This window comes from Prionailurus bengalensis, chromosome D1 (genome assembly GCF_016509475.1).
Source record: "Prionailurus bengalensis isolate Pbe53 chromosome D1, Fcat_Pben_1.1_paternal_pri, whole genome shotgun sequence".
In the NCBI taxonomy this organism is placed as follows: Eukaryota; Metazoa; Chordata; class Mammalia; order Carnivora; family Felidae; genus Prionailurus; species Prionailurus bengalensis.
In genome coordinates this window covers 46,950,581-46,968,430 of record NC_057346.1, presented here as the reverse complement: position 1 = coordinate 46,968,430, position 17,850 = coordinate 46,950,581, and the positions used below count along the sequence as shown (strand labels likewise).

Below are 17,850 nucleotides of genomic sequence, written 5' to 3'. Positions count from 1 at the left end.
GAACTGTGTGTCACTGGTTCGCAATGAGGGGAGTACAGAAATTGCGTGTATACATTTAGACTCATTTATAGCAATTTGCTAAGACAGCCCAGAACTGTATTGGAGCTTTATACTTCGTATGATTTTGCTGTTTTCTGTATTTCATTTTTGTTATATTTTTATATAAGATTCCAATCTGTGATGACTAAGAAATACAGGTTATTTTTTAAAAAAACAAAACACGGGTCTTTGACCACCGTTTGTGCCAATACTGCACAGTTAAAATTCAGCAACCAGCACTGGAACTGTGAGCATTTGGAGTTTTCCCTTTGCCACTTTAAAGAAAACCTCACTCTCTACTCCTTCGTTCATCAAACCTCTCTCTACTTCCTTGTGTGACAGGTGCAAACAAAGATGAATTCCGGAAGAATGCAGGTACCAGATGGCGCGTGAGTTCATGCCAGGCACCCACAGTGTTTCAATTCTTCCCAGGCAGGACCCCACAGAACTGTGCCCATACAAACAAGGAATCTTGCCACAGAACCTATTAGAAAAACTGCTTCAGAAACTGCAATATCTAGTCACTGTTGCCTCACAACACTCCCGGACACCTGACTCCTGGCTAAGAAAATATTGACAGGTACTGAGTCATGCTATTGAAGTTCAATTCCTCTAAAAGTACAGGCCCCAAAATATACTTAACACACCCAGTTCGCAAAGGTTAAAGTATAGGTGAGAAACACCGCAGGAACCCGATACTGAGTAAAGTACTAGCTTCTGACATGGGAAGGAAGAAGTAAACAACAGCTCCTTCCACAGTTCTGGATGATTACCACCCATGTCACGTCATGAGCAAAGCAGCATACATTTTTATTCTGACATTTTTATTCTTGCCTTCTGAACCATACCTCATCTATGTTATAATAACATAATTATAAAGCCACTGGAAATTGCCAATTTTCTTTCTTCCTGTGAAATGCTAAGTGGTTCCCACATCTCATTTCATTTAATCTCATAATATCCTAGTGAGGCAGCTCTGCTCTGATTTACAGATGAAACCAGAAAGACTCGTCTGAGGCCACACAAGGAATGCAGAAAATAATGAAGATATGACTTGGGGAAGCTATATTAATAGCCTCAAATTGAGAAACAGGGGGAAACACCCACCAGCCTGCATGGGGGTCATGAAGAAAAGCCAGGTAATGAGGGCAGCAGCGCCTCTGTCCCCCAGGCCCTTTGAGATGAAATGCGTTCTTGGGAGAAGGACAGGAAGTCTGACCCAGATAAAACTGTGCAGTAAGCTAAGTTGGTCTTCTGACACCCCCAAATCTCCTTTCCCCTTCTGTGGTACTTGAACCCTCCTCCCCTAGTTAGTCAGTGTTCTGGTGTCCCCATCACCCATCAGATTGGCTCTTAGGAGCTGCTCTCAGCTCCTTAATGATGATTCTAAATAACTGTGTTCTCACTCCTGGAGTTTCTAATACTTAAGTTCTCATCTTTCCCTATGGAAGGAAATCCTTTATCTCATTAGGGGGATTGCTGGAAAATGGGAAGTCACCAAGGGGAAGTGGTAGGGATCGATTCTCACTCAATGTATGTGAGAGTCCATACTTCCATTCACTAAATGCCCACTATGTGCTATTGACCATTTTAAGAATTCTACATTTACTAGCTAATTAAATTCTCAGTAATCCTGCTGGAAAATCATTATCATTCCATTTTTATAGTTGAGAAACCAAAGGCCCAAGAAGTTAAGTCACTTCTAACACAAGGTCACAAAATCAATTAGTGACTACTTATTGTTTAACTTCTAGCCAACATGGTTTCTACATACAGAACATTACAAATCATCCCAGAGGGGAAACAGTCCAGCCTACAACCCATGGAAGTGAGTCCTCTCCAACCGGGAGATGGATACTGGGTACCTTAATAGAATCAGTATTCCATTATTCACGTCATGTAACTTTACTCATATTTGGCTCTGAAATGCCTATTGATGCCTACATTATAGACCTTCTCCCTCATGTGTCAACTACATTAGAAATATCCCTGTTCCCTAGGTGCCTCAAACTTGGAAATTGACTCAGTGATTATCCTACCAGCAAATTTGTTGACTTCAGCCCTGTTGTAGACTCTGAATTGAATTGTCTTCACTGAGGAGGTACAGATACAATGCAACTGCCTTCCCACCAAAGGGTAATAACTATACCTCCAAGGGATGAACACCAATGGGAAGATCTTAAATACCTAAAAGCAAATCATCAAAAGGTTTCTGGCAATGTAGCTCCACAGTCAGGTACTTCTTAGGAAGGATGCACAAATGTACATTTTTGACTGGCCAGATGGCAACAGGTATGGAAAACACCAAAAAAAAAAAAAAAAAATCAAGACTGATATATTGAGGACAATCTGCATCCTAAAGAGGCATTTACTGAGCACCTCCTATATACCAGGTATTCTACCTACATTATCACTAATTCTCACTATAGTCTTTCCTGGTATATACATATTATCTTTCCTATCTAGAGTTAAGAAAAGAGACTCAGAGAGGTTAAATGACTTGTCCATCATCAAATGGCTAATAAGTGGCATATTTAGGATTTGAATTCATGTCTGGTTTCTCAGAAACTTGAGCTTCTTCCATTGAACCAGGTTGTACAATTTGATCATAATTCACCTCTTCTCTGAAACGACTATATTTATTTTGAAGTACCTCTTCATTCTACTCTAAGGTGAAATCATTAACACAAATAAAAATCAGCTATTGTTGGTGCTAGAAGAAATCACCCACTTAATATTTTAATTTTATTTAACATTCAGGTTTGTTAGAAATTCTCGAAGTTGGAAGAGTACTGCTCAGGCTTTGTCCACATCAGGGCCCCAAATTCTCTCATACATACTCCCATCACAGTGCCTGTGAGAAGAGTCTGGTGTTTGCACTCATAGCACACCAAGCCATGAATCTCACATCCAGCGGCTCTCCCTGTGAGCTCTACCTTACCTTGGGCTTGCTGGTGCTACATCCTCTGGCTCTTCTAGAGCACCAGTTAGCTCTGGGGGAAGGATAGCATCTTTGTTGACGTTATTCACCCAGCTTTCCTTTGCCTCATTTGCTCTGTCCTTACTCTGCTCAGCTGAAAGAGGAAACAATAAAGACAGGAAGGTTATCCCTCACCTCCATGACCTACAACTCTTATAGTGGCTCTTATCACTGAAGCTCAAACTTGAGCCTCAGGCCTTTCCAGAGTGCCAAGGCAATCACTAATGAGTCTGAGTATCCAGGGTCAGAATTACATCTGCAAGTCAAGTCAGTAGATTCTCATATTGTTAGCTTCCCTCAAGCAGAATCTCCTGAGAGCATGATTGTACATTTAAATGTGCAGGTAAATCCAGAGACCACTACAGCAAAATGCTGACCACCTCTAAGTGGATCTGACCTCAGCTGGGGACAGGACGAAAGATGTATGCCAGGGGAATTCTCTGGTCAGTGAGTCCTCATTGGAACAGAGACACCATCATTACCAAGCATTTACCAAACATCAACAGTGCCTGACTTGAGGTTGGGCTCTGGGACCCAAAGGGAAATAAACACTTATCATCTGGAATGTTCCTCTCCACTGCCTCTTCCTTCCCCCAGTCTCTACACATCCAAATTCTACATACTCCTCAATACCCAGCTCAGATGCCAAGGCCCCCCAAAAAACTCTGCATTCCCTATTCAGGAAATAACTTCTTTTTGCCTCTGAACATCAGATCTCTTCACCAGCACCTCTCATAGCATCAACCAAGTACTAAATGCCAGACACAGTGCTGAGTTTTTTGCATGCATTTCCTTGTGAGGAAGGAGTTTTTTTCCAAGTTCACAGGTTTGGAAATTGAGGATCAAAAAGTTCAGGAGACTTGCCTAAGACCACAGAGCCAATAAATGCCAGGAATGCTTATACATCAACGTTAAGAAGATGAAGCAGGGGCGCCTGGGTGGCTCAGTCGGTTAAGCGTCCGACTTCAGCTCAGGTCACGATCTCGCCGTCCGTGAGTTCCAGCCCCGCGTCGGGCTCTGGGCTGATGGCTCAGAGCCTGGAGCCTGCTTCTGATTCTGTGTCTCCCTCTCTCTCTGCCCCTCCCCCGTTCATGCTCTGTCTCAATATAAGGGCTCCCAATTACCAAATAGTCACATTCCAGGGTGGTATTCCCTACAGAGTCTCTCTACACATAAGTCTAATTTCTTCAATTGCAAAACAGAATCCACAATAGTAACCTGTACCTATCAAGAGTTCTGAAGGCCGGGATGGTTTTGAAAATCAAGAGGGATGCAAGCAACACATGGCATATACTCAACAATAAGCCTTTATTTGCAAGGAGTATGACTCTGAGTCATAAAGAATGAAATCCCAGTGCGCCATTTGCCAATGATACAACCTTGGACAAGTAATTTCACTTCTCTGAACTTTACATGTCCCATATATAGAACGGGGATAATAATACCTACCTTACAATATTGCTGCTATACTTACAAATATAGAGAGTAAATGCCTATCATGTATTAAATGATCAAAAGGTGAGAGCTGTTTTCCTTATTGTATACAGGTTAGATCTACACAGGGGCTATTCTCAGGGGTAAAAGTTTATACTGTCTAGTCTAGAGTGAGAGAGAAGGCACACTATAAATGTTTAATAAACCCAACAGAATTCTAAAGCCCTCAAAATACTGTCTTTACAGTCTCTTAAGTAATACACTTGGTTGATTAAAGAGGTATCAGATGTTAAAGTTGTTGAAAGAGATGCTAGTCTCTTTCTGTCACCCTACTCAAAGAAAAGGTTCTGAATCTTCTGAGTTAAAAGCCAAAAGGAATGCAGGGGTAAATGCCTTATAACCCCAACTGTTGGGGCGCCTGGGTGGCTCAATCAGTTAAGATTCTGATTCCTGATTTCAGCTCAGTTCATGATCTCAAAGTTTGTGAGTTCAAGCCCCATGTGAGGCTCTGTGCTGACAGTGCAGAGCCTGCTTGGGATTCTCTCTCTCTCTCTCTCTCTCTCTCTCTCCCTCCCTCCCTCCCTCCCTCCCTCCCTCCCTCCCTCTGCCCCTCCCTTGCATGTGCATTCTCTCTCTCTCTCTCTCTCAAAATAAATAAAATAAACTGAAAAAAAAAAATAAACCCCAACTGTCTATACTACTACAACTCAATACAGTCTCTAAAGGACTTCCCATGTTTTTCTACATTACCCTGGGTCACTTAGCCCTGCCTTCATCCATCTGAATTCAGGGCAAGAGGATTTTGAGCTGGGGGACTACACATTATGCAAAGCACACCTCTAAATGACATCCTTCAGCAGCTTCCAGTAAAGATTCTAACATCCTTCCCTTCTCTTGACAATGCCTTCCCCACAAATGCTGGCTCAAAATGTACTACCCAAATCAACTCACCTGCTACCTGGAGCTTCTTCTTTCTCATGGATGCTCTGATGATATCTGCACCATGAATTCTGTCTCTGTGCCTTTTTGCCTTGGCTTCATAAAACCACTGGCCACTCATATTCTTCAACTGTTGGTCATCCTTAATTTTTTCAGGCAAATGTCTGCAAAAGGAAAAGAGCTTTACTTTGCTGAGAGCCCATGGTAAATAAATGAGTTTACTGTGACAGTGCATAAAGAAATTTGTAAACAGAAACACAAATAAAGCTCTCAATAATTTAGAAGACCCCACAAACCTCTTAGATGACTAAGAAATATATATTCCTCTTTGAATGAAAAGTCAAGAAAGACAAGGCTTACACTTTTTAAAAATCAAAGACTTTATCCCTGACCTCCACATGATGTCTGGAATTTCTCAAGAATGGATTCACTTTTGGGCTGTGGTCTTCTGTGTCTACTGTTCAAATGCAAACACCCCAGGGAAAGATGATATATTAAGCATCTCTAAGCTTTGGTCCCTTTAGCTGTAAAAAGAGGTTAATCATACTAATCTACTTCATGGGATTGCTTTGAGGATTAAATTAGCTAATGCATATAAACTGCCCTTTGCAAATGCCTGGCACTTAATACCCAATGAATAAGTGTGGTGTAGTTATCAACTCATCAATCCTTTCCATTTCAGTGAAATGAGTTTTATCAGAGACTTTCTGTGGGGGAAGTGCATGATGTCTCTGGGTCTTAATGCTAGGGAAATGAATGCTGAAAAAGCAGGCAGGAGGCAGGCAAGATCAAATTTATGGTAGGAGGGGGACAGGGAGTAGAGGCAGAGGCACAGCCAATTGTGCAGCTACTGCTTTCAAGGGTTCCATGATCACTCATGCTCACTGAAAAGCTAAAGCCTATAGAACAAAACAAATGCAGCCCTAAAATCTTCCTAATTTACTCACTTAAAAAAACACTGTTCTACTTAACAAGTCTTTTTTTGTTCATCGTGATAAGTGTATTCTTTAATTCTCATCCCCTATTTCTCCCACCACCCCCCCCCACATCCCCTCTGGTGACCATCAGTTTGTTCTCTATAGTTAAGCATCTATTTCTAGGTCTCTTTTTTCTTTGCTCATTTGTTTGTAAATTCCACACGAGTGAGATCACATGGTAGTTGTCTTCCCATGACTGACTTATTTCCTTTAGTATTACACTCTCTTGCTCTATCCCTGTTGTTGCAAACAAGATTTCTTTCTTTTTTTAGTGGCTGAATATATTCCATTGTAATACACACCACTTCTTCTTTATCCTTTGCCTATCAGTGGACAGCTGGGTTGCTTCATAGTTTGGCTGTTGTAAATAGGTTGTAATAAACATAGGGGTGCATATATCCCTTTGATTCAGTGTTTTTGTATTTTTTGGGTAAATACTTAGTAATGTGATTACTGGGTGGTAGGGTAGTTCCAGTTTTAATCTTTTGAGGAACCTCCATACTGTTTTCCACAGTGGCTGCACCAGTTTGCATTTCTACCATCAGTGCAAGAGGGTTCCCTTTTCTCCACGTTTTCACCAATACTTGATGTGTCTTGTGTTTTAATTTTCACCATTCTGACAGGTGTGAGGTGATGACTCATTGTAGTTTTAATTTGCATTTGCCTAATGATGAGTGATGCTGAGCTTGTTTTCATGTGTCTCCTGGCCATTTGGATGTCATCTTTGGAGAAGTGTCTGTTCATGTATTCTGCCCACTTTTTAGTTGAATTATCTGTTTTTGGTACTGAGTTGTATCAGTTCTTTATATATTTTGGATACCAACCCTTTATGTCATTACCAAATATTTTCTCTCATTCCACAGGTTGCTTTTTAGTTTGTCTCCTTCACTGTGCAGAGCTTTTTATTTTAATGTAGTCCCAAAGTTTATTTTTGCTTTTAATTTTCTTGCCTTAGGAGACATATCTAGAAAAATGTTGCTAGGGCTAATGTCAGAGAGATTACTGCCTATGCTCTATTCTAGGATTTTTTATTATTTCAGGTCTCACATTTAGGCCTTTTAATCCATTTTGAGTTTATTTGCATGTATGGTATAAGAACGAGGTCTGGTTTTGTTACTTTGCACATGGTTGTCCAGTTTCCCAATACCATTTGCTGAAGAGTCTTTTTCCCATTGGATATTCGTTCTTCTTATGTTGAAGATTAACTAACCATATAATTGTGGGTTTATTTTTGGATTTCTTTAATATTCCAGTGATCTATGTGTCTATTTTTATGTCAGTACCATACTGTTTTAATGACTCCTGCTTTGTAATATAACTTGAAATCTGGAATTGTGATACCTCCAGTTTTGTTTTTCTTTTTCAAGACTGTTTTGGCTATTTGAGGTCTTTGGTGGTTCCATGCAAATTTTAGGTTTGTTTTAGCTCTGTGAAAAAAATGCAGTTGGTATTCTGATAGGTATTGCATTAAATATGTAGATTGTTTTGGGTAGTATAGGCATTTTAACAATCTTTATTCTTCCAACCTATGAGCATGGAACATCTTTCCATTTCTTTGCATTGTCTTGAATTTCTTTCATCAGTGTTTCACACTTTACAGAGTACAGATCTTCCACCTGTTTGGTTAAGTTTATTCCTAGATATTTTATTCGTTTTGGTACAGTTGTAAATGGGATTCTCTTCTTTTTCTTTTTTTTTTTTTCAATATATGAAGTTGGGATTCTCTACTTAATTTCACTTTCTACTGCTTCATTGTTAGTGTATAAGAATTTGAGGGATTTCTGTACATTGATTTTGCATCCTGCAACTTTACTGAATTCATTTATCAGTTCTAGCATTTTTGGGGGGGATATTTAGGGTTTTCTAAATACAGTAACATGTCATTTGCAAATAGTGAGAGTTTTACTTCTTCCTTGCCAATTTGGATGCCTTTTATTTCTTCATGTTGTCTAATTGTTGTAGTTAGGATTTCCAGTACTATGTTAAATAACAGTGCTGAGAGTGGACAGGCTTGTCTTGTTCCTGACCTTAAGGCAAAAGTTCTCAGTTTTTCACCATTCAGTATATTGGCTATGGGTTTTTCATATTTGGCCTTTATTATGTTGCAGTATGTTCCCTCTAAACATACATTACAGAAAGCTTTTATCATGAATTGGTGTTCTACTTTGCCAAATGCTTTTTCTGCATCTATTGAAATCATTATATGGTTTTTATCCTTTCTCTGATTGATGTAATGTATCATGTTGATTGTTTTGTGAATATTGAACCACTCCTGCATCCCAGAAATAAATCCCACTTGATTGTGGTGTAAGATTTTTTTTAATATAATTTATCGTCAAGTTGGTTAACATACAGTGCATACAGTGTGCTCTTGGTTTGGGGGGTAGATTCCCATGATTCATTGCTTACATACAACAGCCAGTGCTCATCCCAACAAGTGCCCTCCTCAATGCCCATCACCCATTTTCCTCTCTCCCCCATGCCCACCATCAACCCTCAATTTGTGCTCTGTATTTAAGAGTCTCTTATGGTTTGCCTCCCTCCCTTTCTGTTTATAACTATTTTTCCCCCTCCCCTTCCCCCATGGTCTTCTGTTAAGTTTTTCAAGTTCCACATATGAGTGGAACTGTCTGTTTTTCCCTGCCTGCCTTATTTCACTTAGCATAATACCCTCCACTTCCATCCACATTGCTGCAGATGGCAGGATTTCATTCTTTTTCATTGCCAACTAGTATTCCATTGTATATATAAACCACATCTTCTTTATCTGTTCATCAGTTGATGGACATTTAGGCTCTTTACATAATTTGGCTATTGTTGAAATCACTGCTATAAACATTGGGATACATGTGCCCCTATGAATCAACACTCCTGTATCCTTTGGAGAAGTTCCTAGTAGTGCTATTGCTGGGTCATAGGTAGTTCTTTTTTTATTTTTTTGTATTGTTGGATTCAGTTTGCTAATATTTTTTTGAGATTTTTACATGTATATTCATGAGAGATATTGTCCTGTAGTTCTCTTTTTTTGTGGTGTTCCTATCTGGTAAGGGTGATACCGGCTTCATTGAATGAATTCGGAAGTTTCCCTTTCTCTTCTATTTTTTGGAATTGTTTGAGAAGAATAGGTATTAACTCTTCTTTAAGTGTTCGGGAGAATTTTCCTGTGAAGCTGTCTGGTCCTGGACTTTTGTTTTAGGGGATTTTTTGATTATGGATTCAATTTCATTGCTGGTAATTGGTCTGTTCAAATTTTCTATTTCTTCCTGCTTTAGTTTCTAGGAATTTATCCATATTTTCTAAGTTGTCCAATTTGTTGGCATATAGGTTTTCATAATATTTTGCTACAATTGTTTGTATTTCTGTGGTGTTGATTTTATTTGGGTCCTCTTTTAGAGGTTTATTAGAGGTTTACCAATTTTGTTAATCTTTTCAAAGAACTAGCTCATAGTTTCACCTGTTCTATTGTTTTTTTTAGTTTCTATGCCATTTATTTCTGTTCTAATATTTGTTACTTCCTTCCTTTCATTGGATTTGGGTTTTATTTGTTCTTCTTTTTCTAGTCCCTTTAGGTGTAAGGTTAGGTTGTTTGAGAGATTTCTTGCTTCTTGAGGTAGTCCTATATTGCTGTAAACTTCCCTCTTAGAACTACTTTTGCTGAATCTCAAAAATTTTGGACCATTATGTTTTCATTTTCATTTGTTTCTATACAATTTTTTATTTCTTCTTTGATTTCTTGGTTGACTCATTTATTGTTTAGTAGCATGCTATTTAACCTCCAAGTATCTGTGCTCTTTCCAGATTTTTCTTGTGGTTGTTTTCTAGTTTCATAGTGTTGGGGTCAGAAAAGATCCCAGAGTCAAGCCCCTATTTTTAAAGTTACAGGCCTTAAGTCCCACTGGTTGTAAGAAATCACATATTCAGGTCCTCTCAATTTCAAAGGCAAATATTATGGGAATTCATCCTCCATTTTATGGGTTCCCTGTGGGAAAGTCTGTTTTCTGCCCTTCTTTGTGCCACCAGCTTCCTCTGCACCATAGATGGCCCTAATCCACTTCACTCCCAAACTGGGCCTTCACTCTTCCTACCTTATTCATTGTGGCCTCTTCTCCACCATTTAATTGTGAAGTTTGTTCTGTCCATCGTTGGGTTGTTTTGTGGGTTATTTATACCGATGTGAGTGTAATCTGGTTGTATCTGTGAGATGAGGTGGGCTTAGGGTCATCCTACTCTGCCATCTTTCTAGCTGAGCCTATACCTGACAAGTCTTTTAATCTCTACATCTCTCCACCCATCTCAGTAAAATGAGAATCACAAACTCCAGAGTAGAGCAACAGAATAAAGAAGTATTAAAGCCTTAAGCAGACTTTGAACTTTTGGGAGGTAATGTGCTACATAAATCCAAGAGGGTTTATGATTGTCATTCAAGCTAATATGCACCCTTCCTAAGTAGCAAATCAAAATGTCTTAGCCAGAGAACATTGTATGATGGCCACACCAAGGGGGTGGCAGCAGGGCTGTGTGTGAGGGTTGCACACTGGCATGCCCAGGAGTGGAGAAAACAGGAGGGATTCTAGCAAGTGCATGTCCTCTCTCCAAGGGTGCCTGGAGTGTCTTCCTCCCAAGAGTTCAACTCTCTGCTGGAAGTTTCTCTCCTCTCCCAGTTACCTAGGAAGAAGTGACCCCATCCCAAACATGTCCAGTTACGATAAAACATCACCAAACCCTGACAGAAACAGTCATCACTTTATGGTTTTGAATCACCAGGGAGGTCATGGTTCTTATCAAACATTTCTAATGGTTTTCAATTGTCTGATGCTTTTGGCAAAGCAAACAATCCTCCATGGGCTACTGATGGAGCTTTTTTGGCTTCTCCTCCCAAAGGACCAAGTTTGAGTTCAATTCCAGAAGAGAGAAGTCCTTCTAGCATTCCCTGATTACAAAGTGAGCCCCTAGGAGCAGGTCTTGTACTCTATATATCCTTATTTGGTATCTCTGGAAAATGGTGGGTATTTATTCAGTGCTTGTGGGGTGAAGGAATATCAAATAAGGCCCCTGACCACCTGGCTTCAGACTACCTTTTCAGATTCATTTTCCAGCATTTACCTCCAGACTCTACTCGCCAGTACTCTAGATTTCTTATTATTCCCCAAACTGCTCTTTCTGATCTCCATAAACATTACAAGCAGAAAGTCCTGGCAGAAAGATTACAAGGTTTAGACTCTCCCAAACAGGTCCAAATCCTTGTTCTAACCCTTCCTATATGCTACCTGGGCAGGTTACTAAACCCCTTGACACTACAGTCTCTTTGTAAAGAGAAGGAAAATAAGATCTACTCTGTAGGACTTCTAAGATGATTAAATGAGGTGTTTACCTGAAAGCACCCAACAGTGCCTAGATCTTGGTAAGAGGCCAATAAATGTGAAGTCTCTCAGGATATCTTTCCTCACTTCTCTTCGCAGTACATTGGTCCTTATCCTTCAGATCCAGCTCATGCACCACCTCACAGGGGAAGCCTTCCCTGATTGCCAAGACACCTGTGAGCAGCTTGCCCTTCCCCCAGGCTCCCACAGTACTGACCACATCATGTTCCAATGATCTATTTGCACATCTGTCTCACCCACTACTCTGTGAACTCTGCAAACACCTTGTAGGTGAGGACAACATCTTAATCACCTTTGTAATGCGAGCACCTCGCACCACGCCTGGCACAGAGCTGATACCCAACAACTGTGAATTGAGTGAATAAAGAACAAATAAATGCTCAGCAGCCACCCCGGTCTGAGTCAGGCAAGATTTAAGAGAGATCCTGTCACTGCTGGGCTTAAGTGAACCATACCCAATACAATGGCAGTGGCGGGTATGGTTCACTTCCCCTGATGAGGCAGGACATCTCACTCTTGAGGGAATGGGAAAAAGCATGATGAAATATGGCATCAGCCATCTTCCTGTTGAAAGAGACCACAAACCCTCATAGCTTAACAACTCTCAACTCCTCTTCAGGTTATTTATTTACTTATTTTTGTTGTTCAGCTGAAACATACTCTGTAGTCATCCTCGTGCAACTCTTACTCTGCTCCTGCCTGAATGACTGTCTGTAAGCCCTAATCATGCTAAACTTTCAGTGTGCAATGAACACACACCGTGTGAGTCAGGCTCACTCAAACACATTTGCCCCTGGAAAGGCTGGTAGCCATTACATTATAGAACGAGGGGTGAGTTTGTGGCTTAAGTGCAAAAGAGTACGAAAAATTTCAAATTCATTAAGTGCCAATAATGTCTTTCCTAACATGATAATCACTGCTAGGTTTAATCAGTTTCCTTTTCTATCTTAGTCATTTGGAATATCCTATAGATGAATACATATATGTGACACTAAATCCCAAGTTTTACAAAGATGTAAGATCATTAAACAAAAATTCCACCATCTAGATGATGCTATTAAAATCTTCTCTATCAGCCAGGTGGATGTCTCATTTTTCATCAACTCTAACTGTACCAACAAAAATGGCATTTGATTCTCTAATTTTTATACCATTGAGTTGAAATGAGAAAAAGATAAATTTTTCGGATCACAGTTTTCATTGCTTACCATCCTCTCCACACATGCACATTGTGCTTAGCAGAGAGCTGAGGATAGAGAAGATGCCCACTAAACCCCGCTGGGCTGGTGGGCAGAGATGAAGATAGAAGAAAAGCACTCAGCCCATGAAGCACACTGTCCTGCTGGCCTTCCAGGCAGAATATGCCCCTCATGCCCCCCTCCTCTGGCTAATACATATAAAGCATGCGTTTTGTACTGGGCCCCATGCTTGGCACTTAACATGCATCACCTATCATCTCATTTAATACTTACAATTTCACCATGATGTACAAAGAATTTAGTGAATTATAAAAGACAGCCATCTTGCCTCCTCTGCATGCTGAAGGCCATATCTATTCATTTGTTCATTCATTAATTCATTAATCCCCTATCATGTATTAGCCAGATGCTTGGAATTGTGCATTAAAAATTCAATCTACAGCCCTAAGCACCAGTCTCAACTCCTGTGTTGCAGAGTGTGAGCACTTCCAGAGGAAAGTTGGAAAAGCAGTGACACCCTCCAGTCCAGCCTCAGTATTTCCCTCAGCTGATCGCCTGCTCCCCTTTGTATTCACACAACGCACCCCAGCTTCCAGTGATTCATCATTAGGCAAAGGCTTACCTTCACAGGCGGGACTTTCATGATGTTATCTAGTCAACTGGACAAGAAACAGCAGTCTGTCCAGAAAGGCCCACTGGCCCACTCCCAGGCGCTTTTTTTTTTTTTTTTTTAACTCCTCAGTATATTCTGGACAAGGCAGTTAGACTATGTGATTTGAAAGTAGTCTGAGGCCAGAGAGGTTAGAAGGTTTGCCCAAGGTCACACAGAGCCAGGACCAGAAGCCATCCAGACTCCTGGCCAACACTGTTTCTGCTACTCCATCCTACCTGAGAAAGCCAAACATGATTTTGCTAAGATGGTCATCACACTTCACTTTTTCTACAAGGGAATTCAACCTTTGATAGAGAATCTGAAAACTAACACATGCAAAAATGAAATAAATTGCAAATGCTCCATGCAGAAAATGAGAGGAAACATGTGTCCCTTGTGTCATGGACACATCATAAATCCACACAATCTGCTGAGGCAGCACAGCATGAGGGAAGGAAGCACAGGCTTTGCAGTTTGATGAGCAAGGCTTCAATCTTGCAGGCGCTTAACCTCTTCTACCTCATTTCCTCACTGTAAAGCAGGTTTAGCTATACTGTTATGTAGATGAAAGGGGAAAATGTAAGTGAAGCTCAGTATACAGTATAGTTCCTTAACAAATGTTGGTTCCTTTCCCCTTTGCACTGACAGAAAATACCCCAGAGGTCCTGGAAAGCAGTTCTTCAATGCCAACTGCCTTCCCTTAAAAAACTAGGTCTTAGGGGAGCAGCTAAGAATCATAAGATGTGGTCGCGGTTGAGATGTTATCTATGGCAAGAACGCCCATCACTGTAGATGTGGTTATGTATGCACAGGGGTGGGGGTGTGGTGCTGGTGGGGTACAGACGCACATGGGCAATGGTTTCCTGCTGACAGTATGACACAAAGCACAGGAAACGCCACCTTTAAAGTGTCTCATTTCCAAACCATAAAAGACTAAAATTACATATGTGTATGTGTGATGGTGTTTCTTAAAATGAAAAGGGAGAGAAAAAGAATCCATCCTAATGTCTGCTTCACTGCTGGTCTGTGAAATGGCTCTAGCTGGTAGTTAGGGAAGCATGCTGAGTATACATGCATGGTAATGACTGAGCCCAGCACTTGTGGCTGTAGGCAGAGAGGCAGCATGAAACACAGTTGTGGTGGCAACAGTCACCTGGAACTGTCATCTTGTAGCTGCATCCTGAGACATCACACTGGATGTTCCCTTGGGTTCAAGTCCATGCTCTACCAGGTACAGGGATTTGAGAACTGAACACTTTCCCTGTGTGACACTCATCTTTCTCATCCATGAAATCATCCACAATGTCTTGAATGAGCTTGGAGGTAAACAATTTGAACCCCTGGATATATTAGGAAAGGCAAACAGATTTCAGTTTGAACGCAAAATCTCACTTACAGCCATGCTGAAAAGGATTCTGAGGCAGCATCTGGTCTTACTGGGCAACAGTGCTCCAGTCCATTGTCTTTCTAATGATGTCTTGTCGAGGTTATTATTAGAATTATATAATTTATGTTTCTAAAGCCACATTCCAAGTAGGAGAAGGACAGAAACTGCAAAATCATGTTAGGGAAACAAAGCTGAGATTTTTAATTTGCAACTGATAATCCATTAAATGGACAAAAGTCAATTCCTTGAGGGCTGGGACCATGTCTTCATGACCCTAAAATTCTCTTCATATCATTGTCCAGAGTAGTTCCTTATACTTAATAGATGCTCAATTAAGTTTCACTGCATTAAATTATTGAGAGTTTTAGGAGTGATTTGCTCCTAAAGAGTCAGACTACCAAGCATAGAATTTTGACCTATTTTAGAGGTAAAAGCAGGGTGGGGAATAAGGGAATCGAAATGTATCCATCACTTCTCACGAGCTAAGAAGATTAAGAATTATTTTACTTAATCCCAACTCTAATCCCTTGAGTTTGGTATTATGGTCATTCCCAGTCTCTGGGTTAAGGCTCCGAAAGGTTAAATAACTTGTCCAATGAAGTATGGTTGGTTAGTGGTAAGGAGAGGATTGAAACTCATGTCACTTTTGACTCCAAGGTTAAGCAGGGGAGTTCTTCCCTATTCTTCTGAAAGAATAATACCAACAATTTTGACCCCAATTGAACACGGATGCTTTATGAACATACTGAACTTCACTTCAAGCACTCCAGAGTATCTGATTATGGCTACAAATAATAATTCACAGATAGACAGTGCTTCACAAATTAACAAATGATTAACAAATGACAGTGCTTAACAAATTGCAAAGGGCAATAATACCAACATGGGATAGAGGGAATAGCACTGGACCAAGAGCTTTTCTTACCATAGCTTTGGCAATGACTAGCTGTGTGACCCTGGGCAAGTCACTTCCCCTCTCTGGACTTTACCTTCTTTGTCTGTAAAGAAACCAATATGGACCAAAAAAGCTCCTTTTCAGAGCTATCAGGCTATATGGAAGGCTGACAGAAGAGTCAAAGACAAACAGCTGGAGAAGAGCAAAGGAGCTGAAAAGCAAAAGCCCATGGAATAGCATTTTCAGAGACCAGAGATCTAGTTCCACCAGCCCAGAAGCAGAACAGCCTCAGACCAATACCCACAAGTCCCTTTACCTCTAAATCAAAGAAGGGGCCACAGCACGATTCTCTTTACATGAAGCAGTCCAGGCTATGGGCTGGGCCTCTTCCAGGGTTTTCAGACTATCGGCCTCATGCTCACCTGCCGCCCCCCCTGCCCTCCACCCCCACCCAGCTGTAAACCATCACTCCTCCCCAGGAGCAGAGTCCTAGACCTATCTGTGGCCAAGTAAACATCAGGTGCTTGATGTCTCACTCAAAACTCCCCCAGAATGGTGGTGGTATACAAGGCCTGACTGACACTTGATTTTTTGCCACCCCAAGACTTCTTCCTATCAGTTTACAAAAGTGGCAGCTGCTGGGGCACCCTCAGAAATGGCGAATGGAAGGGGCATCTGCAAACTCACCACTACCAAGGGACTCATTGCATTGTTGCTGCAGCTGTAGACTGGCTGGTACCAGAGGATATGCTCACACCCCTTACCAAGCCCAGCTCCAGACAGAACTTTGCATGTTTTGAGGATTTTTCCATCAGCCACTGCAGATGTCTATGAAACACCTCCACTCCACTCACACAGAAACACACAACTATGCAGAAGACTCAGCAGCCTGCAATCCCAGGGGCCAAGAACATTTAGAGTCAAAGGTGTTCAGCGATCTGGTTTTCACAGTCCCCATATCCTGATGTAGGAAGAAGGGCCCAGTGCAGCCTTTGCTCCTGTGCTTTCTTTCCAAGTCTCTCTGTCTTGTCTTCTGAGAGGATAAAGGAATTCCCACTATGCTTTAAGAATCAGCTAATATTGGTGCCTCGGATTCTGTGTCTCCCTCTCTCTCTACCCCTCCCTGCTCATGCACTGCCTCTGTCTCAAAAATAAACAAACATTTTAAAAAATATTTTTAAAAGAACCAGCTAATATTGGGGTACCTGAGTGGCTCAGTCGGTTAAGCGTCTGACTTTGGCTCAGGTCATGATCTCATGGTCCGTGAGTTCAAGCCCTGCATCGGGCTCTGGGCTGACAGCTCAGAGCCCAGAGCCTGCTTCAGATTTGGTGTCTCCCTCTCTCTCTGCCCCTCCCCTGCTCGCTCGCTCACTCTCTCCCTCTCTCTCTCTGTCTCTCAAAAATAGATAAGGATTTAAAAAAAACAAAACAGAATCAGCTAATATTTTCTCTGTGTTGCCCTCACTCCTTATTTTCAAAATGGGTTTAACAGTCCTACCTTGCCAAATCTCAGGGTTGTTGTGAAGAAACATAGGATACCATTCATGAAGGGGCTTTATAAACTGTAATGGGTAAAGGATCAGTGCTACCAAAAGGCTCTGAGGGAAGATTGGTGTAAATCCCCTGCCCCCCCCCCCCATAAAATGCTCACAGCACCTCACTTGCTGAGAATGGAGAAAAGCACCCCTTCCAGGTGCACAGAGCACTACAGGTGACTTGTGGGGAGGCACATGCCAGGTAAAGAACCCCATTCTCACACTCCAGTATCTATTACCATCACAGCTCTGTGCCCTTCCTACCTCAAGGCAAAACAGCTGCCCTCTTAACCACAGCCAGGTGCCAGGATGGCCTGTCTGCAATTGTCTTCTCAGGGAGGGGAGGTGGAGTTAGTACATGAGTACCTAAAGACCAGAACGTGACTCTCAATCCTGACACCTATGGGTTGTATGAGCTTGAGCAAGTCACCC

The 17,850-nt window shown here is 41.3% G+C and overlaps 1 protein-coding gene across 7 annotated transcripts in view; it reads right to left on the bottom strand.

Moving 5' to 3' along the window:
* The window catches only part of SYTL2 (synaptotagmin like 2), a 118,173-nt gene that overhangs the window by 49,120 nt on the left and 51,203 nt on the right, over nt 1-17,850 (bottom strand). For all 7 annotated transcript variants that reach the window (XM_043580040.1, XM_043580045.1, XM_043580046.1 and 4 more), the window contains exons 3-4: nt 5,405-5,556; nt 2,981-3,113 (exon numbers count right to left, since the gene is read on the bottom strand). In XM_043580040.1, coding sequence (XP_043435975.1) covers nt 2,981-3,113; nt 5,405-5,556 — 285 coding nt within the window. The remainder of the gene's footprint in view (nt 1-2,980; nt 3,114-5,404; nt 5,557-17,850) is intronic.